Genomic DNA, 25,762 nt, shown 5'->3' on the forward strand with positions numbered 1-25,762 from the left:
CAGAAAAAATGCATTAGTGTGTATTTAAGCATCAGCAGCTGGGGATAGTACATATTTCACCCTCCAATGCATCTCTGCCATGCTCCTAGACCCCAGTGATTGCTCCCTTACCCCTTGGTCAGGACTCAATTCCACCCTAGTTGTGTGTGCCACGACCCAAACTCGTGCCAGCAAATTGTTGCACATTCCTCCCCCCACAGAAGGTCAATAGATTTTTTTTTTTTTTTTAAAAAGAGTGAAGGTAAAAGTCTAGACCCTATAACTTACTTCATCCCTAGAAACAGAACTGATTTCTGCAGCTAGTGATTCTGCGATTGAGGCTGTGAAAAGGCTCTTTGCTCCCTGGATACTCAGGTTAATGATATGTCCATTCAACTCATCATTTTGCTCCTTCAAATTTTGGTTATCCTAGGTAAAGATTAATAGAAAAACTATTATGAACAGACTATTCCACTGACTTTACTGCAAAAAGGATGGGGGTGACATAATTCCAATCACATTTACCTGTTTGAGCCGTTTAATCTCTTGCTCCAGTTCAGTCTCTCTATTGCGGCTGTTGTATTCCTGTAGTCCGATACTGCTTGAGCGCCCACGCAACCTCTCGGCTTCCAATTTGAAGAGTTGCAACTGCTCTAATTGTTTCCGCAGGTCTTCTATGAGCTAGAGAGCAGAGGGGAAAAAAGTCAACCAAAACTAGTTGAAGCCAGGTAGGCATGGCAGCATTCTAATCATGTCAAGTTTCAGATCACCCACTGCTGCCTATGGCGCTGATGACCCGGGTCACTGTTCTCCCAGTTTCTGCATGGGTTTCACCCCACAACTCAAAGCTGTGCAGGTTAGGTGGATTGGCCACACTAAATTGCCCCTTTATTTGAAAAATAATAATAATTGGGTACTCTAAAATTAAAAAAAAAGTTTCAGATCATTTCTTGAAGTGGAGAATTCTCACTGAAGGAGTCCATTTGGCAAAGGGACAAATCTCTGCTCCTTTGGGCGGAGGCCAGGAAGATGGGAAAGAGAAATGCAAGACAACTTGCCTCTTGCGTAGCTTCTTTTTCTTTCTGAAACAGATATTGCTTGTGTAAGAGTTTATCTGATAGTTTCTGGTTGTTCTCCTGCTCTTCCTTCAGTTTCTGCGCCAGTTCATCCACTTCATCCAACAGCTTCTGCTTCTCCTGAGATAGTAAACAGTAAACACTAGAAAGTGAGTGCCATGCGCCCCCCTCCCCCATGCAAGAATGTAAATGCTGGGGCTACCATATTAGGACAGCACCGAGGGAAAGAGGAAAAAGGAACAAATTCTACCCCTACATACAAGGAAACAGAATAGCTGACACTTTCGACAAAGGACTACAAGTAATACCGAGTGGTTAGAAATCATGTGGACTATTTAAAACAGTGCCCAAGGAACATGTGAACATACCTCCTCCAGTCTCTCAACATTAGCCCGAAGGCAGGGAATGCACGCTCGCAATTCTCCATTCTCCTCATCTAGCTGATGTAACCTGTGTACAGATAGTCAAATGTAACGCCATTGTTATTGTCAAAGGTCCACATACTGCAACGGTCTTTATATTGTATAAACTGCACTGTGCGGAGGAACTACCTCAACCGATCAGGTAGCAAGTTTGAACCAATTATTGAGGACTCACTCAAAGAGGAACAGAACCAATCTCAGCATTCACTACTCATTAGTTAAGCATACACAAAATCTAAACTACAAGCAGTGAAACTCAAATCATGAAAGTGGAAAATCCAGCTCAAGTTTATAGTTTGAACTTTTATCTTCCAAGTGGTAAATCAAACCCAATGTTTCTGCTAAAGGTCAAGTAGGAGATGGCCAAATAAGAACAGGATGTCAGCAGCAGCAGGAGTTCCCAAGACAGTTACACATCACAACATGAGCAAGTCCCAACAAAGTCTCAACATAGTGGAAAAACATACTCGAGACATACTGGTTAGCGCATACGCCCTGAATCGGGATGACATAGGATTTAGGCCGGGGGGGGGGGTTATTTAATACAGTGCTGAATCAGAAGGTGGTTGGGTCCAAGCCATGTTTTCTGCCCCCCCCCCCCCCTGGGGTGGGCGGGGGTGTTGGCTGCATTTATGAGGGAGATGGGAGGGGGTGGGCCCGTCGTTCTTTTCACCAGTACACTATGTGTATTCAAAGATCAACTTTTTTGTCATGGGGAAGGCACTGTTGGCTGGGGTGAGGCAGGCAGAACATTCTGTGATTGTTATCTCGGATGATGCTCCACATTGGGTTGATGTGGTCTTGGAGAAGGGGCTGGCACAGAGACCTGCGTGGAGGTTAGACGTGGGGCTGTTGGCAGACCCAAATCTGTGTGCCAAAATGGAAATGGGATTGAAGATTATGTAGGGTTTAATAGGAACAGGGAGATTTCGCAGTCAGTGGGCATTGAAAGTAGTGAAGGACGAGGTATCTCATTTAAGAATCAGCTGGACAGAGGCCAGAGGAGCGGCAGTGGTTATAAGAACATAAGTACTAGCAGGAGTAGGCCATCTGGCCCCTCGAGCCTGCACTGCCATTCAATAAGATCATGGCTGATCTTTTTGTGACTCAACCCCACTTACCCGCCCGCCGTAACCTTTTATTCCTTTACTGTTCAAAAGTCTATCTACCTTTGCCTTAAAAACATTTAATGAGGTAGCCTCAACTGCTTCACTGGTTAGGGAATTCCACAGATTTATAACCCTTTGGGTGAAGAGGTTCCTCATCAACTCAGTCCTAAATCTGCTCCCCCTTATTTTGAGGCTATGTCCCCTAATTCTAGTTTCAGCCATCAGTGGAAACAACCTTCTTGCTTCTATCTTAACTATTCCCTTTAAAAGGCAGCACAGTGGGTTAGCCTTGTTGCCTCACGGCGCCGGGTCCCAGGTTCGATCCTGGTTCTGGGTCACTGTCCATGTGGAGTTTGCACATTCTCCCAGTGTTTGTGTGGGTTTTGCCCCCACAACTCAAAGATGTGCAGGCTAGATGGATTGGCCACGCTAACTTGCCCCTTAATTGGAAAATATGAATTGGGTATGCTAAATTTTTAAAAAACGATTCCCTTCATAATTTAATGTCTCTGTAAGATCCCCCCTCATTCTTCTAAATTCCAAGGAGTATAATCCCAGTCTATTTAGTCTCCTCATAAACTAATCCTCTACTCCGGAATCAACCTAGTGAATCTCCTCTGCACCCTCTCCAATGCCAGTACATCCTTTCTCAAGTAAGGAGACCAAAACTGTACACAGTACTCCAGGTGTGGCCTCACCAGCACCCTATTGAGCTGCAACATAATCTCCCTGTTTTTAAACTCCATCCCTCTAGCAAAGAAGGACAAAATACCATTTGCCTTCTTAATTACCTGCTGCACCCGCAAACCAACTTTTTGCAATTCATGCACAAGGACACCCAGGTCCCTCTGCACAGCAGCATGCTGCAATTTTTAACCATTTACATAATAGTCCATTTTGCTGTTATCCCTACCAAAATGGATAACCTCACATTTATCAACATTGAACTCCATCTGCCAGACCCTTGCCCACTCACTTAAACTATCTATATCCCTCTGCAGACTGTGTGTCCTCTGCACACTTTGGTCTATCACTCATCTTGGTATCATCTGCAAACTTTGACACATTACACTTGGTCCCCAACTCATCTATGTAAATTGTAAACAATTGCAGTCCCAAAACTGATCGCAGAGGTACACCACTAGCTACTGATCGCCAACCAGAAAACCCCCCATTTATCCCCACTCTTTGCTTTCGGTTAGTTAACCAATCCTCCATCCAGGCTAATGCATTACCTGTAACACCATGTGCCTTTATCTTACGTAGCAGCCTTTTGTGCGGCACCTTGTCGAATGCCTTCTGGATATCCAGATAAACCACCCGTTGTCCACCGCACACAAAAGTCCTCAAAGAATTCCACTAAATTAGTCAAACATGACCTGCCTTTCATGAACCCATGCTGCGTCTGCCCAATGGGATAATTTCTATCCAGATGCCTCACTATTTCTTCCTTAATAGTCAAACATTTCTCCCTTAATAATATTCAAGCATTTCCCCCCCCCCCCCCCCCCCCCCGCTATAGCTAACCGGCCAATAGTTACCCGCCTTTTTTCTACATCCTTTTTTAAGGAGTGGCATCGCATTTGCTGTTTTCCAATCTGCCGGAACCGCCCCAGAGTCAGTCGAATTTTGGTAAATTACCACGAGCACATTTGCTATTTTCCCCCACCATCTTTTAGTTCCCTGGGATGCATTCCATCAGGGACATGAGACTTGTCTACCTTTAGCCCATTAGCTTGCCCAACATTACCTCCTTAATAATAATGATCGTTTTTAGATCCCCACCTGCCATAGCCTCTTTGCCATCAATTATTGGCATGTTATTTGTGTCTTCCACTGTGAAGACTGACACAAAATACCTGCTCAATGCCTCAGCCATTTCCGCATTTCCCAATTTTAAATCCCCCTTCTCATCCTCTGAAAGGACCAATGTTTACCTTTGTTTCTCTTTTTCTTTTTATATATTTGTAGAAACCTTTGCTATAGTTTACACTCATAATATAACTTATTTTTTTTCGTGGCTGTCTGTTGACCTTTAAAGATTTCCCACTCCTCTAGTTTCCCACTAATCTTTGCCACTTTGTCCTTGGGAAAAGGATAATCAGCCATTGATATCTTACAGTCCTTCCTTTTTACTGGTATACACTGGTTGGTAGAGGAACATTTGGAGGTGGACTGAAGGTATGTGGAGGATCCGACTGGAACTTCTGGTGAGGAGGAAGGAATTACAGGCAAGGTCTGACCTTCTGTCCACGGGAAAGATGGTTCAGCAGTTGAGACAGGCCGGGGGGACACAAATATGGGGAGAAGGCCAGCTAAGGCAGCAGCAAGAGATTGTTTGGGTCCGGGATGGGACAGGAAAGCTGGTGGTGGCACCGGGGCAAGTGAACACTGTATATGTGGCATTCTATACGAATTTGTGCAAGTCAGAGCCTCCGTAGGATAAGTCAGACGTGAGGGAGTTTTTGGGGCCAATTGGACTGTCCCGAAGTAGGAGAGGAGGAGGGGGCAGGGTTGGAGAAGCCAATGGGGATGGAAGAATTGCGGGTGGCAATAGGGAAGATGCAGACTGGATGGTTTCCCGATGGAGAAGGGATGTGTGGAGCATAGGGTGTTGTCCCTGTATGCGAATGATCTGTGACTGTATATCTCTAACCCGAGCTCTTAAATTTGGGAAAAGTGAGTGTCTTGTGGGGTCTTCTCCAGAGTCGGAATCAGGACCATTGGAGGTTGCCATTTTGGGTGACAACTACCCACTTTGGGTATCTGAGAGTGCAGTTCGCTTGGGACTGGGCTCAGCAAGTTGAACTTTACAAGTCTGGTGGGTAGGATTAAAGCAGCTCTATGGAGGTGGGATAGCCTTCCCCCATCGTTGGCAGGTTGGGTGCAGGCGGTTAAGATGAACATTTAGCCGCGGTTTTTATTTTTATTTCAGTGCCCACTGGTGTTTCTGCCAAAATTGTTTTTATGGGGGTGGATAGGTTGGTCCTGTCGTTTGTGTGGGCAGGTAAGGTGGCAAGGGTTAAGAGGACAGTACTTCAGAGAGGGCAACAGTCAGGGAGCCTGGCCCTTCCAAGCTGGTTCTATTATTATTGGACAGCGAACGCCAAGAAGGTGCGGGGCTGGACTAGGGAGACAGAGGTGTTGTGGGTGAGAATGGAGGCAGGGTCTTTGAAGGGGTCGGGGTTGCAGGTGCTGGCAACAGCACAGCTCCAGTTTGCCCCAAGGAAGTACTTTGGGAGTCTGGTGGTGGTGGCCACGCTGATAATATGGAGGAAATTTTGGGGATGGGAGGATCAAGGGGTAATGGAAATGAAAACCTTGTTTTTTTTTTAGAACAATGGTTTGCGAGTTTGGAGGAGCTGGGGTAGAAGTTTGGGTTTGGTTGGGGGGGGGGGGAGAAGAGAGAGAGAGAGAGAGAAGAGAACAGGTTTTTAGGTACATGCAGATGCGGGATTTCGAGAAAAAAGGTTTCCCCGACTTTCCAGGTGCACTGCCCTCCTCATTGTTCAAGAGGGTGCTGTTGGTGATGGGACTGGGGGTGGGGGATCATCTCGGTGATCGATGGGAGTATTTTGGGGAAGGATATGAGGCTCTAGAGGGGAATAAGGCCAAGTTGGAGGAGGAGCTGGGGTTGGCACTGGAGGGGGGGGGTTGTGGTGTGAATGTTGCGACGGGGGAATGCCTCAACCTTGTGCGTGAGGCTGGGGTTGATACAGCTAAAGGTAGGGCATAGGGTCCATCTGACGAAGTGGAGGATGAGCCGGTTGTAGGAGAGGCTGGAGGATATTTGAGAGTGGTGTGGTGAAGGGTCCAGCCAATCATGCACATATGTTCTGGTCCTGCCCGAAGATGGAGAGATGGAGACATTTTGGAGGTCGTTCTTCAGCACCATGTCAGTGATCTTGCATGTGGATTTAGAGCCCAGTCCCCTGGGACCATATTCGGGGTGTCGAACTTGCCAGAGTTGGAGATGGGAGCGGGAGCAGATGTTTCCGCCTTTGCCGCATTGATTGCTTCCAGGTGGGTCCTAATGGGGTGGAGGCCAGTCTCTCCACACTGTGCCTCAGTGTGGCGGGGGGATTTAATGGAGTTCTTGCACTTGGAAAAGGTGAGATTTGCTCTAGGTTTTTTTGTTTCAAAAGATGGGGTTTGTTTATACTACATTTTAAAGACGTGGATTACCGTCAGCTGGTGGTGGGGGGGGGGGGGGGGGGGGGAAAGAGTGGCATTGGGTCTTTTCATGGTTTTACTTTGTTGTGTGCTTTAAAATGTTAGGAATAAAAATACTTCAAAAAATAAAGCATCTTCAGATCACAAGATAAAATAACACAACAGCTTTTCAAAGGAAAGGAGTCGGGCTTTGACACTGTTGAGTCGAGGCTGGTGTTGACCGGCTAATGTGCTTCAGATGTCCGTGCTCTGGACATTTCCAAACCTTCAAAAGCTTCTGGCATTTCATGCTACACAATTAATGAGCTATCCTAATACATTTGATTACCCTGCTCGATCGGTATCCCATCCATTACTGTAAATATTCACTTCCGCCACTACCAACACAAAGAGGCAGCAGCTGTATGCACCATCTACAAAATGCATTGCAGCAACATGCCAATTTTCTTTCAATATCACCTTCCCAAGACCACAACCTCCAAAAATTTGGACGGACATGGATACCAAACACATCAGAATACCCCCACTTGCAAGGTCCCCTTCAAGCCACACACCATGACTTTGATCTAGTCATTTCTTCATGTTCATTGGGTCAAAACACTGGAACGCCCTTCCCAAAAGCACTGGGTGTTATGATGATCCTCGACCCAACAGTTGTTGGGATATCAGACAGAAACCAATATTTCATTTAATTTGTAAGATGGTGAAGAAAGGATTCTCTGCTCCAGCAGTGATTACACACACACACAAAAAGAGATATGGTATATTAAAACAAACTTTATTATTCACAGTCTTAAAACTATCTTAACATCACAGAAATATAGCTTACAATTACCAGTTAAACAATCCTGAACAATAAAATGAATTTTTTTCAACTTCTAACTGCTCTCAGCGGCTGGTTTGGCACAGGGCTAAATAGCTGGCATTTAAAGCAGACCAATGCAGGCCAGCAGCACGGGATCAATTCCCGTACCAGCCTCCCCGAACAGGCACCGGAATGTGGCGACTAGGGGCTTTTCACAGTGTGGTATTATAGGTATTACGGTCCCAGAGAGACTAAAGTACCATTGGTAGAACCTGTATGCTTGCTATTGGCTAGTGTATAATAGCTCCGCCCTGATGGGCGGGGTATAAGAACCCATGCCGCCCCAGCAGCCCTCATTCTGTACCCGAGCTGCTGGGGGAAACATCTAGCTCATTAAAGCCTTCAGTTGGACTACAACCTCGCTTTAGTGGTCATTGATCGTGCATCAATTTAATAAGGTAGATTTTTAAGAAGAAAAGATGGAGCTCCGAATTAAGCCGTAGTGTCTGCAACTTAGCCCCCACGCGGCGAACTCAGCGGCAATCTTAAGCACTGGCTGGCGTGCTTTAAAGGGGGTCTTGAGACGGCCGAAAACGTACCCACGGGAGAGTAGAAACTGCACGTCCTGCACTCAAGGGTGAGCCCGTAGATTTACACCCTCATCGAGGAAGCGGAAGACTTCGATGAAGCAATCGAGCTGCTAAAAGGGCACTATATTTGCCTGGTAAACCAGGTCTATGCCCGGCACCTGCTTGCAACAAGGCGACAAACCCCTGGGGAATCGTTGGACGAATTCTACCGCGCACTCCTGGTGCTGGGAAGAACTGCGGCTGCCCGCAAGTTTCGGCGAGCGAACACACGGAACTCTTAGTCCGGGACGCTTTCGTGGCAGGTATGCTTAGGTCACAAATCCGCCAGCGCCCGTTAGAGAAGGACACCCCGGGTCTCAGGGAGGCACGGGCCCTTGCAGGCTCCATGGACGTGACCTCCAGGAACGCCCGCGGCTACGCTCCCGACCGCGCGGCAGCCCCCGGGCAGCGTGGAACCCCGCAGCGGCCGACCCCGGGACTTCCCCCGTTCCCCCACAGGCCTGCGCTGCAAGGCGGCCTGGCAACCCAGAGGGGCCCCGCTGCTACTTTTGCAGGCAGGCCAAGCACCCCCGCCAGTGCTGCCCGGCCCGCGCATCCACCCGCAAGGAATGCGGCAAAAAGGGCCATTTCGTGGGGGTATGTCAGGCCCGAGCAGTGGCCACGTCTCCAGCGGCGAATCCAGACCGCCACCACAAACTTCTCCACGGGCTCTGCGCGGCCAGCGGTCGCCGCCACCCACATATCCCAGGGCCATGTGCGGACCCCGGGCTTGTTCTGCGGACGCCACGCTTGAGGGATGGGCGCCGCCATTTTGTGCACCCCCGGCCATGTGCGACCTATGGGAGACACCATCTTGGATGAACCCCCAGGACCCCAGCTTGGCCGACCACACACTGCCTGAACAGAATTCCCAACTACTGCGATTAGCCTCGGTGACTCTGGATCAGTCTCGACCTCAAGCACTCTCAACCGCTACGACGACCGTTTTCATCAACAGGCATGAGACGTCCTGCCTAATTCACTCTGGGAGCACGGAGAGCTTCATACACCCCAACATGGTAAGGCGCTGTTCCTTCCTCATCCACCCTGTTAATCAAACAATCTCACTGGCCTCCGGTTCCCACTCAGTGGAGATAAAGGGGTTGTGTGTAGCAAACCTCAGTCCAGGGAAGGGAGTTCAAAAATTTCCATCTCTACGTCCTTCCCCACCTCTGCGCGGCTACACTCCTGGGTTTAGACTTCCAGTGTAACCTTCAAAGTCTGATCTTCCAATTCGGCGGCCCTATACCCCCCACATACTGACTGCGGCCTTGCGACCCTCAAGGTCGACTCGCCTTCCCGGTTTGCGAACCTCACCCCGGATTGAAAACCCGTCGCCACCAGGAGCAGACGCTACAGTGCCCAGGACCGGATCTTTATTAGGTCAGAGGTCCAAAGGCTACTGAAGGAAGGGGTCATTGAAGCCAGTAACAGCCCCTGGAGAGCTCAAGTAGTGGTGGTAAAGACCGGGGAGAAGCATAGGATGGTCATCGACTACAGTCAGACCATCAACAGGTTTACACAGCTGGACGCGTTCCCTCTCCCCCGCATATCCGACCTGGTAAACAGGATCGCGCATTATAAGGTCTTCTCCACGGTGGATATCAAGTCCGCCTACCACCAGCTCCCAATCCGCACTAGTGACCGCAAATACACTGCCTTAGAGACAGACGGGCGGCTCTTATCACTTCTTAAGGGTTCCCTTTGGTGTCACTAACGAGGTCTTGGTCTTCCAGCGCGAGATGGACCGAATGGTTGACCGGTACAGTTTATGGGCAACATTCCCGTATCTCGATAATGTCACCATCTGCGGCCACGACCACGACACCAACCTCCGAAAATTTCTCCAGACTGCTAAAATCCTTAACCTAACATACAATAAGGATAAATGCATGTTTAGCACCGACCGTCTCGCCATTCTCGGCTACGTAGTGCGAAATGGAGTTATTGGCCCCAACCCTGGACGCATGCGCCCCCTTATGGAGGTCCCCCCCCCCTCACTGCTCTAAGGCCCTGAAACGCTGCCTGGATTTTTTTTTTAAGCTATTACGCCCAGTGGGTCCCCAAATATGCGGACAAGGCCCGTCCCCTGATCCAATCCACAGTTTTTCCTCTGTCGATAGAGGCCCGCCAAGCCTTCAGCCGCATCAAAGCAGACATTGCAAAGGCCACAATGCACGCCATCGACGAGTCCCTCCCCTTCCAGGTCAAGAGCGATGCATCCAACGTAGCTCTGGCAGCCACCCTCAACCAGGCGGGCAGACCCGTGGCCTTCTTCTCCCGTACCTTCCATGCTTCCAAAATCCGCCATTCCTCAGTCAAAAAGGAGGCCCAGGCCATAGAATAAAGAACAAAGAAATGTACAGCACAGGAACAGGCCCTTCGGCCCTCCAAGCCCGTGCCGACCATGCTGCCCGACTAAACTACAATCTTGTACACTTCCTGGGTCCGTATCCCTCTATCCCCATCCTATTCATATATTTGTCAAGATGCCCCTTAAATGTCACTATCGTCCCTGCTTCCACCACCTCCTCCGGTAGCGAGTTCCAGGCACCCACTACCCTCTGCGTAAAAAACTTGCCTCGTACATCTACTCTAAACCTTGCCCCTCTCACCTTAAACCTATGCCCCCTAGTAATTGACCCCTCTACCCTGGGGAAAAGCCTCTGACTATCCACTCTGGCTATGCCCCTAGAAGCTGTGCGACACTGGAGGCATTACCTGGCCGGCAGGAGATTCACTCTCCTCACAGACCAACGGTCGGTTGCTTTCATGTTCGATAATGCACAGCGGGGCAAGATAAAAAACGACAAGATCTTGCAGTGGAGGATCGAACTCTCCACCTACAACTACGAGATCTTGTATCGTCCCGGGAAGCTAAATGAGCCTCCTGATGCCCTGTCCCGCAGCACATGTGCCACCGCACAAGTGGACCGCCTCCGAGCCCTCCACGAGGACCTCTGCCACCCGGGGGTCACTCGCTTTTTCCATTTAGTCAACCCGCAACCTGCCCTACTCCATCGAGGAGGTCAGGACAGCCACCAGGGACTGCCAAATCTGCACGGAGTGCAAACCGCACTTCTACCGGCCAGAGAGAGCGCACCTGATAAAGGCTTCCCGACCCTTTGAACGCCTCAGCATGGACTTCAAAGGCCCCCTCCCCTCCACCGACCGCAACACGTACTTCCTGAACGTGATTGACGAGTACTCCCGGTTCCCATTCGCCATCCCCTGCCCCGACATGACCGTCACCACCGTCATCAAGGCCCTCCAATACATCTTTGCACTGTTCGGGTTCCCCGCTTACATACACAGTGATATGGGGTCTTCCTTTATGAGCGACGAACTGCGTCAATTCCTGCTCAGCAAGGGCATCGCCTCGAGCAGGACGACCAGTTACAACCCCCGGGGTAACGGACAGGTAGAGGGGGAGAACGGAACGGTCTGGAAGACCGTCCTACTGGCCCTATGGTCCAGGAACCTCCCAGTCTCCCACTGGGAGTCACTCACTACTTTGTATAACCACCAATCAGACACCTCATGAACGTCTCCTCGTCTTCTCTAGGAAGTGCTCCTCTAGGACCTCGCTCCCGACCTGGCTGGCAGCACCCGGAACCATCCTGTCAGAAAACACGTGTGGGCGCACAAGTCGGACCCATTGGTCGAGAGGGTCCATCTGCTCCATGCTAACCCCCAGTACGCCTATGTGGCGGACCCCGACGGCCGACAAGATACGGTCTCCCTACGGGACCTGGCGCCCGCCTGAACTCCACGCACATTCCAGCCACCAGTCCCACCCTCCCCTCCACCGCAGCACCTTACAGGAGGATCGGTCCTTCCGCCACCCCCCTCTAGGCCCTCCCACCCACCGACACCCCCACAGGTGCTCCCTTCTCAGGTCAGCCGTTTTCCCCACCAGCGCAGTCTAGGGGTGACGAGGCTGCCATGGAGATCGAAGCCATGCTCCCGGAGTCACAGACACCCGAGCCTCCACCGCAGTCACCACCGAGGCTCCGACGATCACAGAGGACGACCAGGGCCCCCAATCGACTGATTGCTCCATTTTAACTGAAATCTGTAAATATAAACCACCAAATGTACATAGCTACCAGACTTGTAAATAGTTACTAAACCCTGTACGGAGGCATTACGGTATCTCCATAACTAATTATACCATGTTATGATGTTTTGTAGTTTCTGGCCACCACCCCCGACGGACCTTTTCTTACACAGGGGGTGAATGTGGTATTATAGGTATTACGGTACCCGAGAGGCTAAAGTACCATTAGTAGAACCTGTATGCTTGCTATTGGCTAGAGTGTATAATAGCTCCGCCCGGATAGGGGGGGGTACAAGAACCCGTGCCGCCCCAGCAGCCCTCATTCTGTACCCGAGCTGCTGGGGGAAACATCGAGCTTATTAAAGCCTTCAGATGGACGACAACCTCGCTTTAGTGGTCATTGATCGTGCATCACACAGTAACTTCATTTGAAGCCTACTTGTGATAATAAGCTATTTTCGTTTCATTTTCATTTTCATTTCTTTTATCTCCACTCAAGCAAAACCCATCTCAGGTCAAAATCCACTATTAAATAGATAGCAAACACAGGAATATTTGCTGTAAAGAGATGTCTTGGATAAGCCACTTGGAGAGATAGCCTTCAGGACACACCTTGCAGACTCGTCTTTGTCAGATCACTGTTTAACCTGCCAGCCTTTTCAGGAACTGCTGTTCTTTGACAGGCAAAATCTATTTAATTAAATTGCGAGTCTGTTCACAGACAGATCAAAACGAAACTCAAACTTGATACCAGACAATGGGGTCACCCGTTTCCCGATTTTAAATATCACAAGTGAACCTCGCTGTTGGTAATTCCTCCTGGCTGAGGTGGAGCATCCTGGGGCACCCAAAGATTACCGGGGCAGGCCTGAGAATATGCCAAAACGGCGTTTACTGTACAATTTGCATGCACACGCTGGCGCACGGCATAGAACACATTCACGCCACTGTCAAGGCACCAGAGAATAGCATTGCATTTGCGTTGGGCGCCGGCCTCGATTTTCGGCTCACCCACGATTCCCCACCCAATTGTCTTTCGTGATTCTGGCGTCGTTGGTCTGAGAAACCGGCCCTCAGCACTTTCCCTACATCAGTGGCCTTATTACCCTACTCTGTCCATCTCTGTCAGGATATCACCAATAAATCCTCAGGGCGGCATCCTTAGCCTAGGCCTTCCATCTACATGACTGACAAAATCCAGGCTTGGATTGACAAGTGGCTAGTGACATTCATGTCAGGCAATAATTATCTCAATAAGGTTCAACCACCTCCCCTGATCTTTAATGCTAGTGCTTCACTATAGACTTCTTGGGCAGTGAATGTTTTAAAAAATAAATTTAGAGTACTTAATTGTTTTTTTCCAATTAAGGGGCAATTTAGTGTGGCCAATCCACCTACCAGGGACATCTTTTGGGGTTGTGGGGGTGAAACCCACGCAGACACGGGGTGAATGCGCAAACTCCACACTGACAATGGCCAGGGGGGCCGGGATCGCACCGGGTCCTGGCAGTGATCTTAACCTGCCGGATAGAAAATAATGATTGGTGTCACTGACCACTGATATCCACTGGGATTACTGAAGATAAGGCTGCTCCTATCCATGGCTCACTGCTAGGTTATCCTGTTTCCATAGGGTTGTATGTGGCTGTGGGAATTAGGGCATATGCTTTATGACAGTCTTGAACATTTACCTGCTATGCAGATTTTCAATCTCAATGACCTGCTCGCGTTCCACTTTGCTCAAAGCTTCTTTCTGTTTCTTCATTTCCTCCCGTAGCATCTGTTCAGACCTGGTCTCCTGCTCTTTCAGCTGTTCCTCCAGTGCATTTGCCCTGTTCAGAGGTATAAAAGGAGAATAAGCAGCCTTCACAGTGATGCCTGGGCCTTTGTTTTTACTGATCTTATGCAGCACCGTTCTCCATTTTCAATATCAGCGAATTTTGTATGGACTGATAATAGATGTGTCTAGAGCTGCAGTGAAGGAAGAAATCTTGTGGTCCACACACTACCTGAACTCCCAAAATTGTAACGAGTTGGGCAGCACGGTGGCGCAGTGGTAGCGCTGCAGTCTGACGACGCCGAGGTCCCAGGTTCGATCCCGACTCTGGGTCACTGTCCGTGTGGAGTTTGCACATTCTCCCCGTGTTTGCGTGGGTTTCGCCCCCACAACCCAAAAGATGTGCAGGCTAGGTGGATTGGCCACGCTAAATTGGCCCTTAATTGGAAAAAATGAATTGGGTACTCTAAATTCATTATTTTTTTTTTTTTTTAAATTGTAAAGAGTTGTGCATAAATTACCAGGAGCTACAATGAAGATCACCATATTTGTTATGTTTGCTCAGGTAACCTTGCATGAAAATTATTGCCAAGATTGTCTATAGGACAATGACGGCATCTCAAAAACATTACTGGATATGAAGCACATTGAGGGTCTGAGGACATGAATACATTTTGTATTAAAGAAAACTTCCTGTCGGAGTGAGGACAGAGTGACTGCTGGGTAAGTAGTACAGATTTAAATTGTTTGCGCAGGCCCATAACAGCTGATTGCTGTTATAGTGCAGGACACAGTGGTTGCTTAGTGGGAAGGTGAGTGAATTTTAAAAAACTTACCGTTGGGGGTTTCCAACTGAATCCTGTCGGAGTGAGGACAGAGTGACTGCTGGGTAAGTAATGCAGATTTAAATTGTTTGCGTGGGCCCATATTGATTGCTGTTACCGTGCGGGACGCAGTGATTGCTGGTTAAGTGTTTTATTTTTACCTGTATTTAAGTTGGACGGTTGCTAAACCTGAGACACTACACTTGTAGTGTCCCCCACCCTTCCACCTCCTCTAACCTAAGGGGGTGAGTGAATATCAGGTAAGCTCTTTCTTTTTCTTGTTTTATCCACGAGGTATCTAGGGGGGTGGTAGGGAAGGCAGTGCAATGTTCCTCCTGCAGAATGTTTGAGGTGAGGGACGGCGTCAGTGTCCCTGCTGATTTCACCTGTGGGAAGTGCACCCATCTCCAGCTCCTCAGAAACCGCGTGAGAGAACTGGAGCTCGAGCTGGATGAACTTCGGATCATTCGGGAGGCAGAGGTGGTCACAGATAGTAGCTTCAGGGATGTAGATACTCTAAAGAATGAAGATAGATGGGTGAAGGTGAGAGGGGCTGGGAGGAAGCAGTCAGTACAGGGATCCCCTGTGGTCGTTCCCCTTAGTAACAACTTTGGATACTGGTTTTGGGGGGGGGGGGGGGGGGGGGAAAGAGACTTACTAGGGGTAAGCCACAGTGACCAGTTCTCCAGCATCGAGTCCGTCCCCGTGACTCAGAAGGGAAGGGGGAGAGGAGAGCAAAATTTATTGGGGACTCAATAGTTTGAGGGACAGATAGGCGGTTCTGTGGCAACGAAAAAGACTCACGGATGGTTATGTTGCCTCCTGGGTGCTAGGGTCCGTGACGTCATGGACCGTGTTTTCAGAATCCTTAAGGGGGAGGGGGAACAGTCACAAGTCGTGGTACACATCAGTATCAATGACATAGGCAAGAGTAGGGACAGGGATTTAAAACAGGAATTTAGGGAGCTAGGGTGGAAGCTGAGAGCCAGGACAAACCATGTTGTTATCTCTGGTTTGTTGCCAGTGCCACGTGCTAGAGAGTTGAGGAACAGGGAGAGAGTGCAGATAAACACGTGGCTGCAGGGATGGTGTAGGAGGGAGGGTTTCAGTTAATTGGAGCACATTCTGGAGAAGGTGGGACCTGTACAAACAGGACGGTTTGCACCTGAACCAGAGGGGCACCAATATCCTGGGAGGAAAATTTGCTACGGCTCTTCGGGGGGGGGTTAAACTAATTTGTCAGGGAGGGTGGGAAAACGAGCTGTAGTCCAGAAGCCAGTGTTGATAGTAGTTAGGTACGAGGAGGGTATCAAGGTCACAGGAGTGTACCGGCAGACAGGAAGGTGGGTTGAAGTGTGTCTACTTTAATGCAAGGAGCATCCGGAATAAGGTAGGTGAATTTGGAGCGTGGATTGGTACTTGGGACTACGATGTTGTGGCCATTACGGAGACATGGTTAGAACAGGGACAGGAATGGTTGTTGGAAGTTCCGGGGTATAGATATTTCAGTAAGAGTAGGGAAGGTGGTAAAAGAGGTGGAGGATAGTTTAACGGCTGCAGAAAGGCAGTTTGAGGGGGATCAGCCTACTGAGGTAATATGGGCTGATGTTAGAAATAGGAAAGGAGCGGTCTCGTTGTTAGGAGTTTTCTATAGACCCCCAAATAGTAATAGAGATGTGGAGGAAGAAATTGCAAAGCAGATTATGGATAGGTCTCAGGGTAGTTGTCATGGGTGACTTTAACTTTCCAAATATTGATTGGAACCTCTATAGGTCGAACTGTTCGGATGGGGCAGTTTTTGTACAGGAGGGTTTCCTGACACAATATGTGGATAGGCCGACAAGAGGGGGGGCCACATTGGATTTGGTACTGGGTAATGAACCGGGCCAAGTGTTAGATTTGTTTGTGGGAGAGCACTTTGGAGACAGTGACCACAATTCGGTGTCTTTCACTATTGCAATGGAGAGGGATAGGGCCATACGGCAGGGCAAGGTTTATAATTGGGGGAGGGGCAATGATGATGCAATTAGGCAAGAATCAGGTAGCACAAGATGGGAACAGAAACTGTCAGGGAAAGGCACAAATGAAAAGTGGAGCTTGTTCAAGGATCAAATACTGCGTGTCCTTGATAGTTATGTCCCTGTCAGACAGGGAGGAAGTGGCAGTGTGAGGGAACCATGGTTCACAAAAGAGGTTGAATGTCTTGTCAAGAGGAAAAAGGAAGCGTATGTAAGGATGAGAAAACAAGGTTCAGTTGGGTCGCTTGAGGGTTACAAGGTAGCAAGGAATGAGCTAAAAAAAAGGTTTAGGGGAGCTAGGAGGGGGCATGAGAAGACCTTGGCGGGTCGGATCAAGGAAAACCCCAAGGCTTTTTACTCTTGTGAGAGAAATAAAAGAATGACCAGGGTGAGGTTAGACCGTTCAAGGACAGTAGTGGGAACTTGTGCATGGAGTCAGAAGAGATAGGAGAGGCGTTGAATGAATATTTTTCTTCAGTGTTCACCAAGGAGAGGGGCCATGTTTTTGAGGATGAGAGTGTGATACAGGCGGGTAGGCTGGAGGAGGTAGATGTTCTGAGGGAAGATGTATTAGCAATTTTGAAAAACCTGAGGGTCGACAAGTCCCCTGGGCCAGATGGTATTTATCCTAGGATTCTTTGGGAGGCAAGGGATGAGATTGCAGAGCCTTTGGCTTTGATCTTTGGGTCCTCACTGTCCACGGTGATAGTGCCATAGAACTGGAGAGTGGCGAATGTTGTTCCTCTGTTCAAGAAAGGGAATAGGAATGACCCTGGTATTTAGCGGCCGGTTAGTCTTACTTCGGTGGTCGGTAAGTTAATGGAAAAGGTCTTGAGGGATAGGATTAATGACCATTTGGAAAGATGCAGCTTAATCCGGGATAGTCAACACGGATTCGTGAAGGGTTAAGTCTTGCCTCACAAATTTGATTGAATTCTTTGAGGAGGTAACTAAGTATGTAGATGAAGGTAATGCAGTTGATGGCGTATACATGGATTTCAATAAGGCGTTTGATAAGGTTCCCCATGGTCGGCTCATGCAGAAAGTAAGGAGGTGTGGGATAGAGGGAAATTTGGATAAGTAACTGGCTATCACATAGAAGACAGAGAGTGGTGGTGGATGGAACATTTTCAGACTGGAGACCAGTTACCAGTGGTGTACCACAGGGATCAATGCTGGGTCCTCTGCTATTTGTGATTTTTGTAAATGACTTGGAGGAGGGGGCTGAAGGGTGGGTCAGTAAATTTGCAGATGACACCAAGATTGGTGGAGTGATAATGTGGAGGGCTGTTGTAGGCTGCAAAGAGATATTGATAGGATGCAGAGCTGGGCCGAAAAATGGCAGATGGAGTTTAACCCTGATAAGTGCGAGGTGATTCATTTTGGTAGGACAAATTTGAATGCGGATTACATGGTCAACGGCAGGGTTCTGAGGAATGTGGAGGAACAGAGAGATCTTGGGGTTCATGTCCACAGATCTCTGAAGGTTGCCACTCAAGTGGATAGAGCCATGAAGAAGGCCTATAGTGTGTTAGCGTTTATTAACAGGGAGCTTGAGTTTAAGAGCCGTGGGGTTATGCTGCAACTGTACAGGACCCTGCTGAGACCACATTTGGAGTAGTGTGCGCAGTTCTGGTCACCTCACTATAGGAGGGATGTGGAAGCATTGGAAAGATGAACACGATAGTGGTGGTCAAGCTGCCAAGACCCTCGGGGGACACACCGGCTCGGAGATTTACCAGGATGCTGCCTGGTTTGGAGGGTAGGTCTTATGAGGAAAGGTTGAGGGAGCTAGGGCTTTTCTCTTTGGAGCGGGGGAGGATGAGAGGAGACTTAATAGATGTTTATAAGATTATGAGGGGGATAGATAGAGTGGACGTTCAGAGACTATTTCCTCGGGTGGATGTAGCTGTTACAAGGGGGCATAACCATAAGGTTTGGGGTGGGAGATATAGGAGGGATGTCGGAGGTAGGATCTTTACTCCGAGAATGGTTAGGGTGTGGAATGGACTGCCTGCTGTGATAGTGGAGTCGGACACTTTAGGAACTTTCAAGCGGTTATTGGATAGGCACATGGAGCACACCAGAATGACTGGGAGTGGGATAGCTTGATCTTGGTTTCGGACAAAGCTCGGCACAACATCGAGGGCTGAAGGGCCTGTTCTGTGCTGTACTGTTCTATGATAGAGGTAAACCAGAATTTAATGGTACTTCAGCGAAGAAAGTACTGAATCCCTACTCTTGGCAAATTATCACCGGATCTTTTTAAATTGAATTGGTTTCAAGTAAGACAGTCAGGTATTTGTGAAGTTCTAGCACTTCCCATCAGCTCCTGCTCCAAAAGTGACATTTTAGAAACACAATTTAAAACATTCTGAATCAACGCATGTCTAGTTTGCTTTGGGTTAGAAAAGTCAATATCCTGGATAATCGCACCATGCGGAGCACAGTTGCCACCCTCACTAGGGTGTCTGATGATGCCACGAGTCATACCTGCGCACCAGCTGCAGATTCTCCTGTCTCAGGCGGTTGTGTGTTTCTCCATTCGTCGTATTGTCCTGCTCCAGTTCACCAATTCGTTTCTCCAGGAATATCACCTGCACAACACACAGCGAGACAACGTGAAGGACCAGCATTTGGTGCCATGGCGAAAAACTTCCCAGTCACTTTCTCCAGCTCACATATACAGCCAAGCATCTGAAGTGAAACTAAAGCCTGAAGTGGAGATGCCGGCATTGGACTGGGGTGAGCACAGTAAGAAGTCTTACAACACCAGGTTAAAGTCCAACAGGTTTGTTTCAAATCACTAGCTTTCGAAGCACTGCTCCTTCTGCTCCATTCACCCGAGGAAGGAGCAGTGCTCCGAAAGCTAGTGATTTGAAACAAACCTGTTGGCCTTTAACCTGGTGTTGGAAGACTTCTTACTAAAGCCTGAAGGTTGTGCGAAACCTCACAGCTGGAAGAGTTCCAAGTGGGGCTTAAGCAGTTGGCTGTCCCCAGCCACGAGGGCTGCACAAGCTAGTGAAAACTCGGGAGCAGAAAAAGGAGAATTCCTGCAAATACAAAACATGGACTTCTGGCAGAGCTGCCCCTGCCTGTCTCAAAACAATATCCCCCAGAAACAGTACTGCAGATTAACTTTTCAAGAAGTGATATTCTCTAATCATTGCAGTGCCTTCAAACAAATTACCAAACACAAGGGTTTTTAAACAAAGTTAAGGTTTAAAGGAATGTTAAAGTTTTTGTCAAGTTCAAACTGACCTGCTCAGTGAGATCTGAAGGGATGAAACCCAGTGTGTTCTTGGACAGATTCTCCATATCGTCACTGCTGCCTGCACTACTCTGCTGAAGGTGCCTGTAATTAGACAATGTGTTCAGTATTAAGAGACAAAGCCCACTGCCACAACTGATCACACAGTGCAAGCCCTTTTTGTTCAAGATGCGCAGAGCGACTGCTCGGACAAGCTGTGCCAGGCGCTTCATAGCAAAGCAGCTAAAGCCGTAAAACTCAAATTCATCATTAACTCACATACAACTCTCACAGTTTGATACAGCAAGCCACATCTCAGCATATCCCGCATCAGCACAGTTCTACTCTGGCATTTTAAAGATAAAATAAGAGATTGAGTATTTAATACACATACCTTGTGGTTTCAATACTGACTGGATCCCTGACGAGCAGTTAATTTTCAGCCTCCCACTCTAATCAGAGCCCAAAACTGCCCTCTCTAATATCATATACACATGAACCCAACAGAAGATTCAGCATACATGAGGGGAAACTGGTCACTCACGAACAAATTGTTACACTACATCGGAGTCACACGCCAAGTTACATTCTTTGCTCAGCCCTTCTCCCCCACCAAAAATCAGGGCAGCCAGGGAATACCCACTTTCACCTGTGCAGCTAACTCTTCCCTATTTTCTACATCTGTGCCCCCAGACTGGATCAGACATGGAGAAAAGAGCCCTAAATTGTGCAAATACAGACGTTCCGCCAGCAAAGTCAGAAAATGTTGCAAGACAGCACAAACCTTTGTTAAGGCAACTGCACCCGAAATACTAATCAGCCCCTTTCAGATAGATACTGACATGTAATTTTCTTCGTTATGCCAGCTAAATTTGTGAAAGTTTGCAGGTTGTGTGAAGCAGCAGAAAATCTTCCATGCTTCCCACAGACTGCCATACATTGAGAACAGCCCCATAACACCCATGTCACACTATCTTCCCAAAATACTCATCAGTCACAATGATGGCAAGCAGCAAGGTGGTGCTGGAGAGGCTGCAGGGTTTACTGGGACCACCTTTTTCCAGCACACTTCTCCTCATTGCAATTTGACAGTCCCCCAAACCACCAGAAAGGTTAGCTCACAACTTCTCATTAAGCTTATAGACACAAGCTGCACTCTTTACTTACCAAGCCACCTTCTTACTGCTGAGTCGCATGATGGGGCTGAAAGCAAAAACAGGATATGCTGAGTCAGGAAAATTATACTAGAGCAAGGGAAGCAGGAAACCAGGAATTCGCAAATACCGACAGTCTGTCTCCTCCGCAGTGCCCCATGTCAATCAGTTCATACGGAAGCACCACTGAACTTCAGGAATCAATTCTTCCTGTACATGGCCATTTTTAAAAGAACACTCGCATCTCACGGTGGACATATCACATGACCCACCCTGGGAGAGGCGCGGGGGGGGGGGAGAAGGAAAGAGAGAGAGAGAGAGAGAGAGAGAGAGAGAGAGAGAGAGAGAGAGAGAGAGAGAGAGAAGCGCTTTGGGAGATTTTGATTTCCTGCGATGAGTAGGGTATGACCAGGAGGCTTTTAATGTCTCAAAACAGCATCATCTATCTGGACCTCAAATTTTCCTTACCTGTAAGGCTCACTTAATCAGCCACCACTAGTTGATATTAGTCAACAGTAAAAATGTTCAGCAGTAGTGCACACAGGCCACCACTTTGAAATAATTGAAAATCACCCAAATAAGCCAACATATAAACTGCAGTCAGTGTTCAAATGCAGAGAACCAAAATGCAGCAGAATTGGGACAGTTCAAGGTGGAGAATAAATGAGCCTCCTGACTCCAAGGCACAATGGTCTACTTTGTGGAGATGCTGCTCAGGAACTGCTGCAAGTTCACTAGTTTCCTCGTCTATCCAGGGATTTACTTTGATCGAGGTAGGATATTGCTGGTGCAGTTTTGACAAAAATGGGGAGGCGAATGGTGATTCACCCCTTTCCCACCCAACCACTTGCTGCAGTCAGGTGGGAGCCCAGCCATGGAGTCAGCAATTCTCTGCAGAGTAACGATTCCAAAGAACCTTCCCATCAGCAGCTGGAGATCAGGAAACTCATGTACAAAAGTGAGCATCAACCCTCAGTGACAAGTTATGGCATATGGAGCTTGTGTCCACTTTTTGCTTATCCCACTGCTTGATTCCTTCTAAGCACTACATCAAATTTGCACCAAAATCTATTTTGGAACTGCATCAGGACTCCAGTTGAATTTGATCCAGTTTTCCAATTTTATTTGGTGAACACAAAGGTGAAGGGGTCAGGAAGAAAACATATTTCAGGGTGGAGAATAGCAAAGCCTGTGCCACCAAATTTCCAGCGGTGACCACTTTGGTTTACTCCATTTATCAAATAAACATCAGGATCTTTGACCTCTGCACAACAAGCCTCTACAGTGCAGCTTTGGTAATATCTCCTGGAGTCAATTAAAGTATTAATGATCTCAGCACTTTTGTTCTATTAGCGAGTTCCTGAACTCCACCTGAAATGGCTGCATACATGCCATTTTCAATTTCCATTCACACTGTAAAAGCAGAAGGAGGAAGTTGGAAAACATTCAACTATACATGCATCTTATAGTGAGGGAGTTGCAAATGTTCATTTCCTACTGCACTGGTGAAAGAACAACATTGACAATCAAATAGCTCAAAGTGCAATATCCTCATGTCAACATCCAATTTTAATTTCCACCAGGGGGTGAGTTTGTTCAGACATGATACCAACAAAGCACTCTTCAGTATGGCTAGTTCAGTAAAGAAGAAATTAAAATCAAGTTAGCTTATCTATGTCCATTTGAGTCAGTCACTAACCTCACTGTTCACTATACTTACAAGTTGTGTGTTAGCTGCAAATTGTGTGCCCTGTGCACCCAGGCTTGGGTCATTAATGTAAAACAAGAAAAGCAATGGTCCTAATACTAACCCCTGGGGGACCCAACTATATACTGCCTTCCAATCAGAAAAACAACCGTTCACCACTACGATTAGTCAATCAGCCATGAACTCATTTTCTTTGATTCATTAAATGAGATTGTGGACGTCACTGGCAAGGCCAGCATTTATTGCCCATCCAGAATTGTTCGAGAAAGTGGTGGGCAGCTGTCTTCTTGAACCACTGCAGTGCATGTGATGTAGTACACAGTGCTGTTAGAAATGGAGAGTTGCAGGAATTTGATCCAGCTCTTGTAGCCACAGTACTTATATGGCTGTCCAGTTCAGTTTCTGGTCAATGTTAACCCCCGGGATGTTGATAGTGGGGAATTTCAAGGGGAAATGGTTGGATCCTCTCTTGTCGGATGGTCATTACCTGGCACTCGAGTGCACAAATGTTACTTGCCACTTGTTCAATAAAGGGTTACCTGGCAACATTCAGACTTGGACCCGGGCAGCTCGGTGTCACAGTGGTTAGCACTGCTGCCTCATGCTGCTGAGGACCCGGATTCGATCCCAGCCCTGGATCACTGTGTGGAGTTTGCACATTCTCCTCGTGTCTGTATGGGTATCACCCCCACAACACAAAGATGTGCAGGGTAGGTAAATTGGCCACTCTAAAATGCCTCTTAATTGAAAAGAAAAGAATTGGATACTTTAAATTTATATTTTAAAACATTCAGACTTGGGCTGACAAGGGTAACAATGTGCAATTCTTAGCCCTCTAACACCACTCCCACATTTAAAGGAGGTTCAGAAGTTAATGGCCAGTGTCTCTGCAATTTCCATCCTTACTTCTCTCAGCACCCTCTTCTCAGGTGCACCCCACCTGGGCCTGGTGACTTGCAAGCCTACAGACAGCCCAACAGTTCCAGTAAATTTTTAGACCATCCAATGTCTCAACTTCCACCTGAAGCATCATGACTCCAAATTCCTTGGCCAAGTACTCTTTTAGTACCTCGGCTACAGGCACCTGCGATTCACTGGGAACTATTCGGAAATGCAACTAAATCGCAAATGTCCGATGACTTAGATTGGTTTACATCAAAGAGAAGCGAGAAGAATTAAAACCGCTTCTAACTCCTGGGTAGCAATTGCAGACTCTCATTGACCCCTGCGGAAAGCCCCCTACACCTACTAGCCCTGCTGCACCACCCCGCCCACCTGATGGGAACTCACCAACTCATGGATATGCCCCCCCTCCCCCCAATCCCTCATAGGGCTCAGGCACACCCCACCCAAAACGGTGCACCATACTCAGATGTGGTCTCACTAATGCAGTGTATAATTGTAGCAACATACCATCCGACTTTTAGATTAGACTCCCCTTACAATAAATTACCATATTCTATTTCTCTTCCGAATCACTTGCTGTACCCGTTTACTAACTTATTATTCCATGTATTGTGGTGATATGCATCACTGTAAATACACAAGGGGTTAATGTAAATACACTACGACTAAGTAAACACTAGAGGGAGCACCAGAGACGTCATGACATGCAGACATACAGCTAATAAACACACAGAATAAGACACGACCAATGGGCAGTCAAGACACCCAGAGGTGACACTACCACAAGGGGGCAACCCATATAAAAGGACAGGGCACACATGCTCGGTCTCTTTCCACAGGCGACAGAGAGAAGGACAGGGGCAGATAAGAAGCATCACATCCACCACGTGGCTTAGAGCAGACTGGTTAGTTAGACTGAGTTACTATAGTGAGATTAGCAGGAGAGTCGAACCCATAGAGAACTATGCTAATGGTTCAATAAATCACCATTGAACTTACTTCAACGTCTGGAGTATCTTTTGGTCAAAGCTGCATCGAGTTGCAGCCTGTGTTATCCCAGAGTACATAACACAACATGGTGCCAATAGTGCCTGTTGAATCTATATAGTTCAACTCAGCAACAGCAACCAGGCTAGATGATAAGAGATTCCGGTTCCGAGACTTCCGGTTGCAGCGATGCACTGCTAAGTCGCACGTTTCGGCAGCTCCCGCTCTAACGGACTTTTGGGCTCTTTTTGGGAGCACCAACGGAAATTTTTTCGGACCAAACCCAGTGTGGGGTGACGAAGTAAGGAGTCCCCCCTAGTGTGTATGGAAAAGATCGGTGGTAGTGGCCCGATTGCGAAGGATCCTCTGGAGCAGCGGCAGAGAGGAGAAGGAAGAAGCAAGATGGCGGCGGGTGGAGACCAGATGACATGGGGGCCGGATCAGCAGGAATTCCTTAGACGGTGTGTGGAGGAATTAAAGGAGGTGCTGGCGCCGATGTTGTTGGCAATCGAAGGGCTAAAAGAAACGCAAAAGGCTCAGGCGATAGAGCTCAGTGGGGTGAAGGAGAAGGCAGCGGAGAACGAGGACAAGATTCTGGGCCTAGCGGTAAGAATGGAGACGCACGAGGCGCTACACAAGAGGTGTATTGAAAGACTCGAAGTCCTGGAGAACAGATCGAGGAGAAAGAACCTCCAGATTCTGGGTCTCCCCGAGGGAGTGGAGGGGGCTGACGTTGGGGCTTATGTGAACACGATGCTCCATTCGCTAATGGGAGCGGAGGCCCCCTCGGGCCCCCTGGAGGTGGAAAGGGGCTCACCAGGTCCTTACGAGGAGACCCAGGGCTGGAGAACAACTAAGGGCAATAGTGGTGAGATTTCACCGCTT

General features: G+C 48.1%; 1 protein-coding gene across 1 annotated transcript in view; it reads right to left on the reverse strand.

Annotated features, from left to right (window-relative positions):
• The window catches only part of rab11fip3 (RAB11 family interacting protein 3 (class II)), a 158,553-nt gene that overhangs the window by 2,819 nt on the left and 129,972 nt on the right, over positions 1–25,762 (reverse strand). Inside the window, exons 7-14 of the mRNA XM_072481357.1 lie at positions 21,290–21,325; positions 20,134–20,227; positions 19,366–19,469; positions 13,945–14,085; positions 1,424–1,505; positions 1,038–1,175; positions 505–660; positions 268–408 (exon numbers count right to left, since the gene is read on the reverse strand). Of these exons, the coding sequence (XP_072337458.1) occupies positions 268–408; positions 505–660; positions 1,038–1,175; positions 1,424–1,505; positions 13,945–14,085; positions 19,366–19,469; positions 20,134–20,227; positions 21,290–21,325 (892 nt within the window). The remainder of the gene's footprint in view (positions 1–267; positions 409–504; positions 661–1,037; positions 1,176–1,423; positions 1,506–13,944; positions 14,086–19,365; positions 19,470–20,133; positions 20,228–21,289; positions 21,326–25,762) is intronic.

This window comes from Scyliorhinus torazame, chromosome 17 (assembly GCF_047496885.1).
Source record: "Scyliorhinus torazame isolate Kashiwa2021f chromosome 17, sScyTor2.1, whole genome shotgun sequence".
In the NCBI taxonomy this organism is placed as follows: Eukaryota; Metazoa; Chordata; class Chondrichthyes; order Carcharhiniformes; family Scyliorhinidae; genus Scyliorhinus; species Scyliorhinus torazame.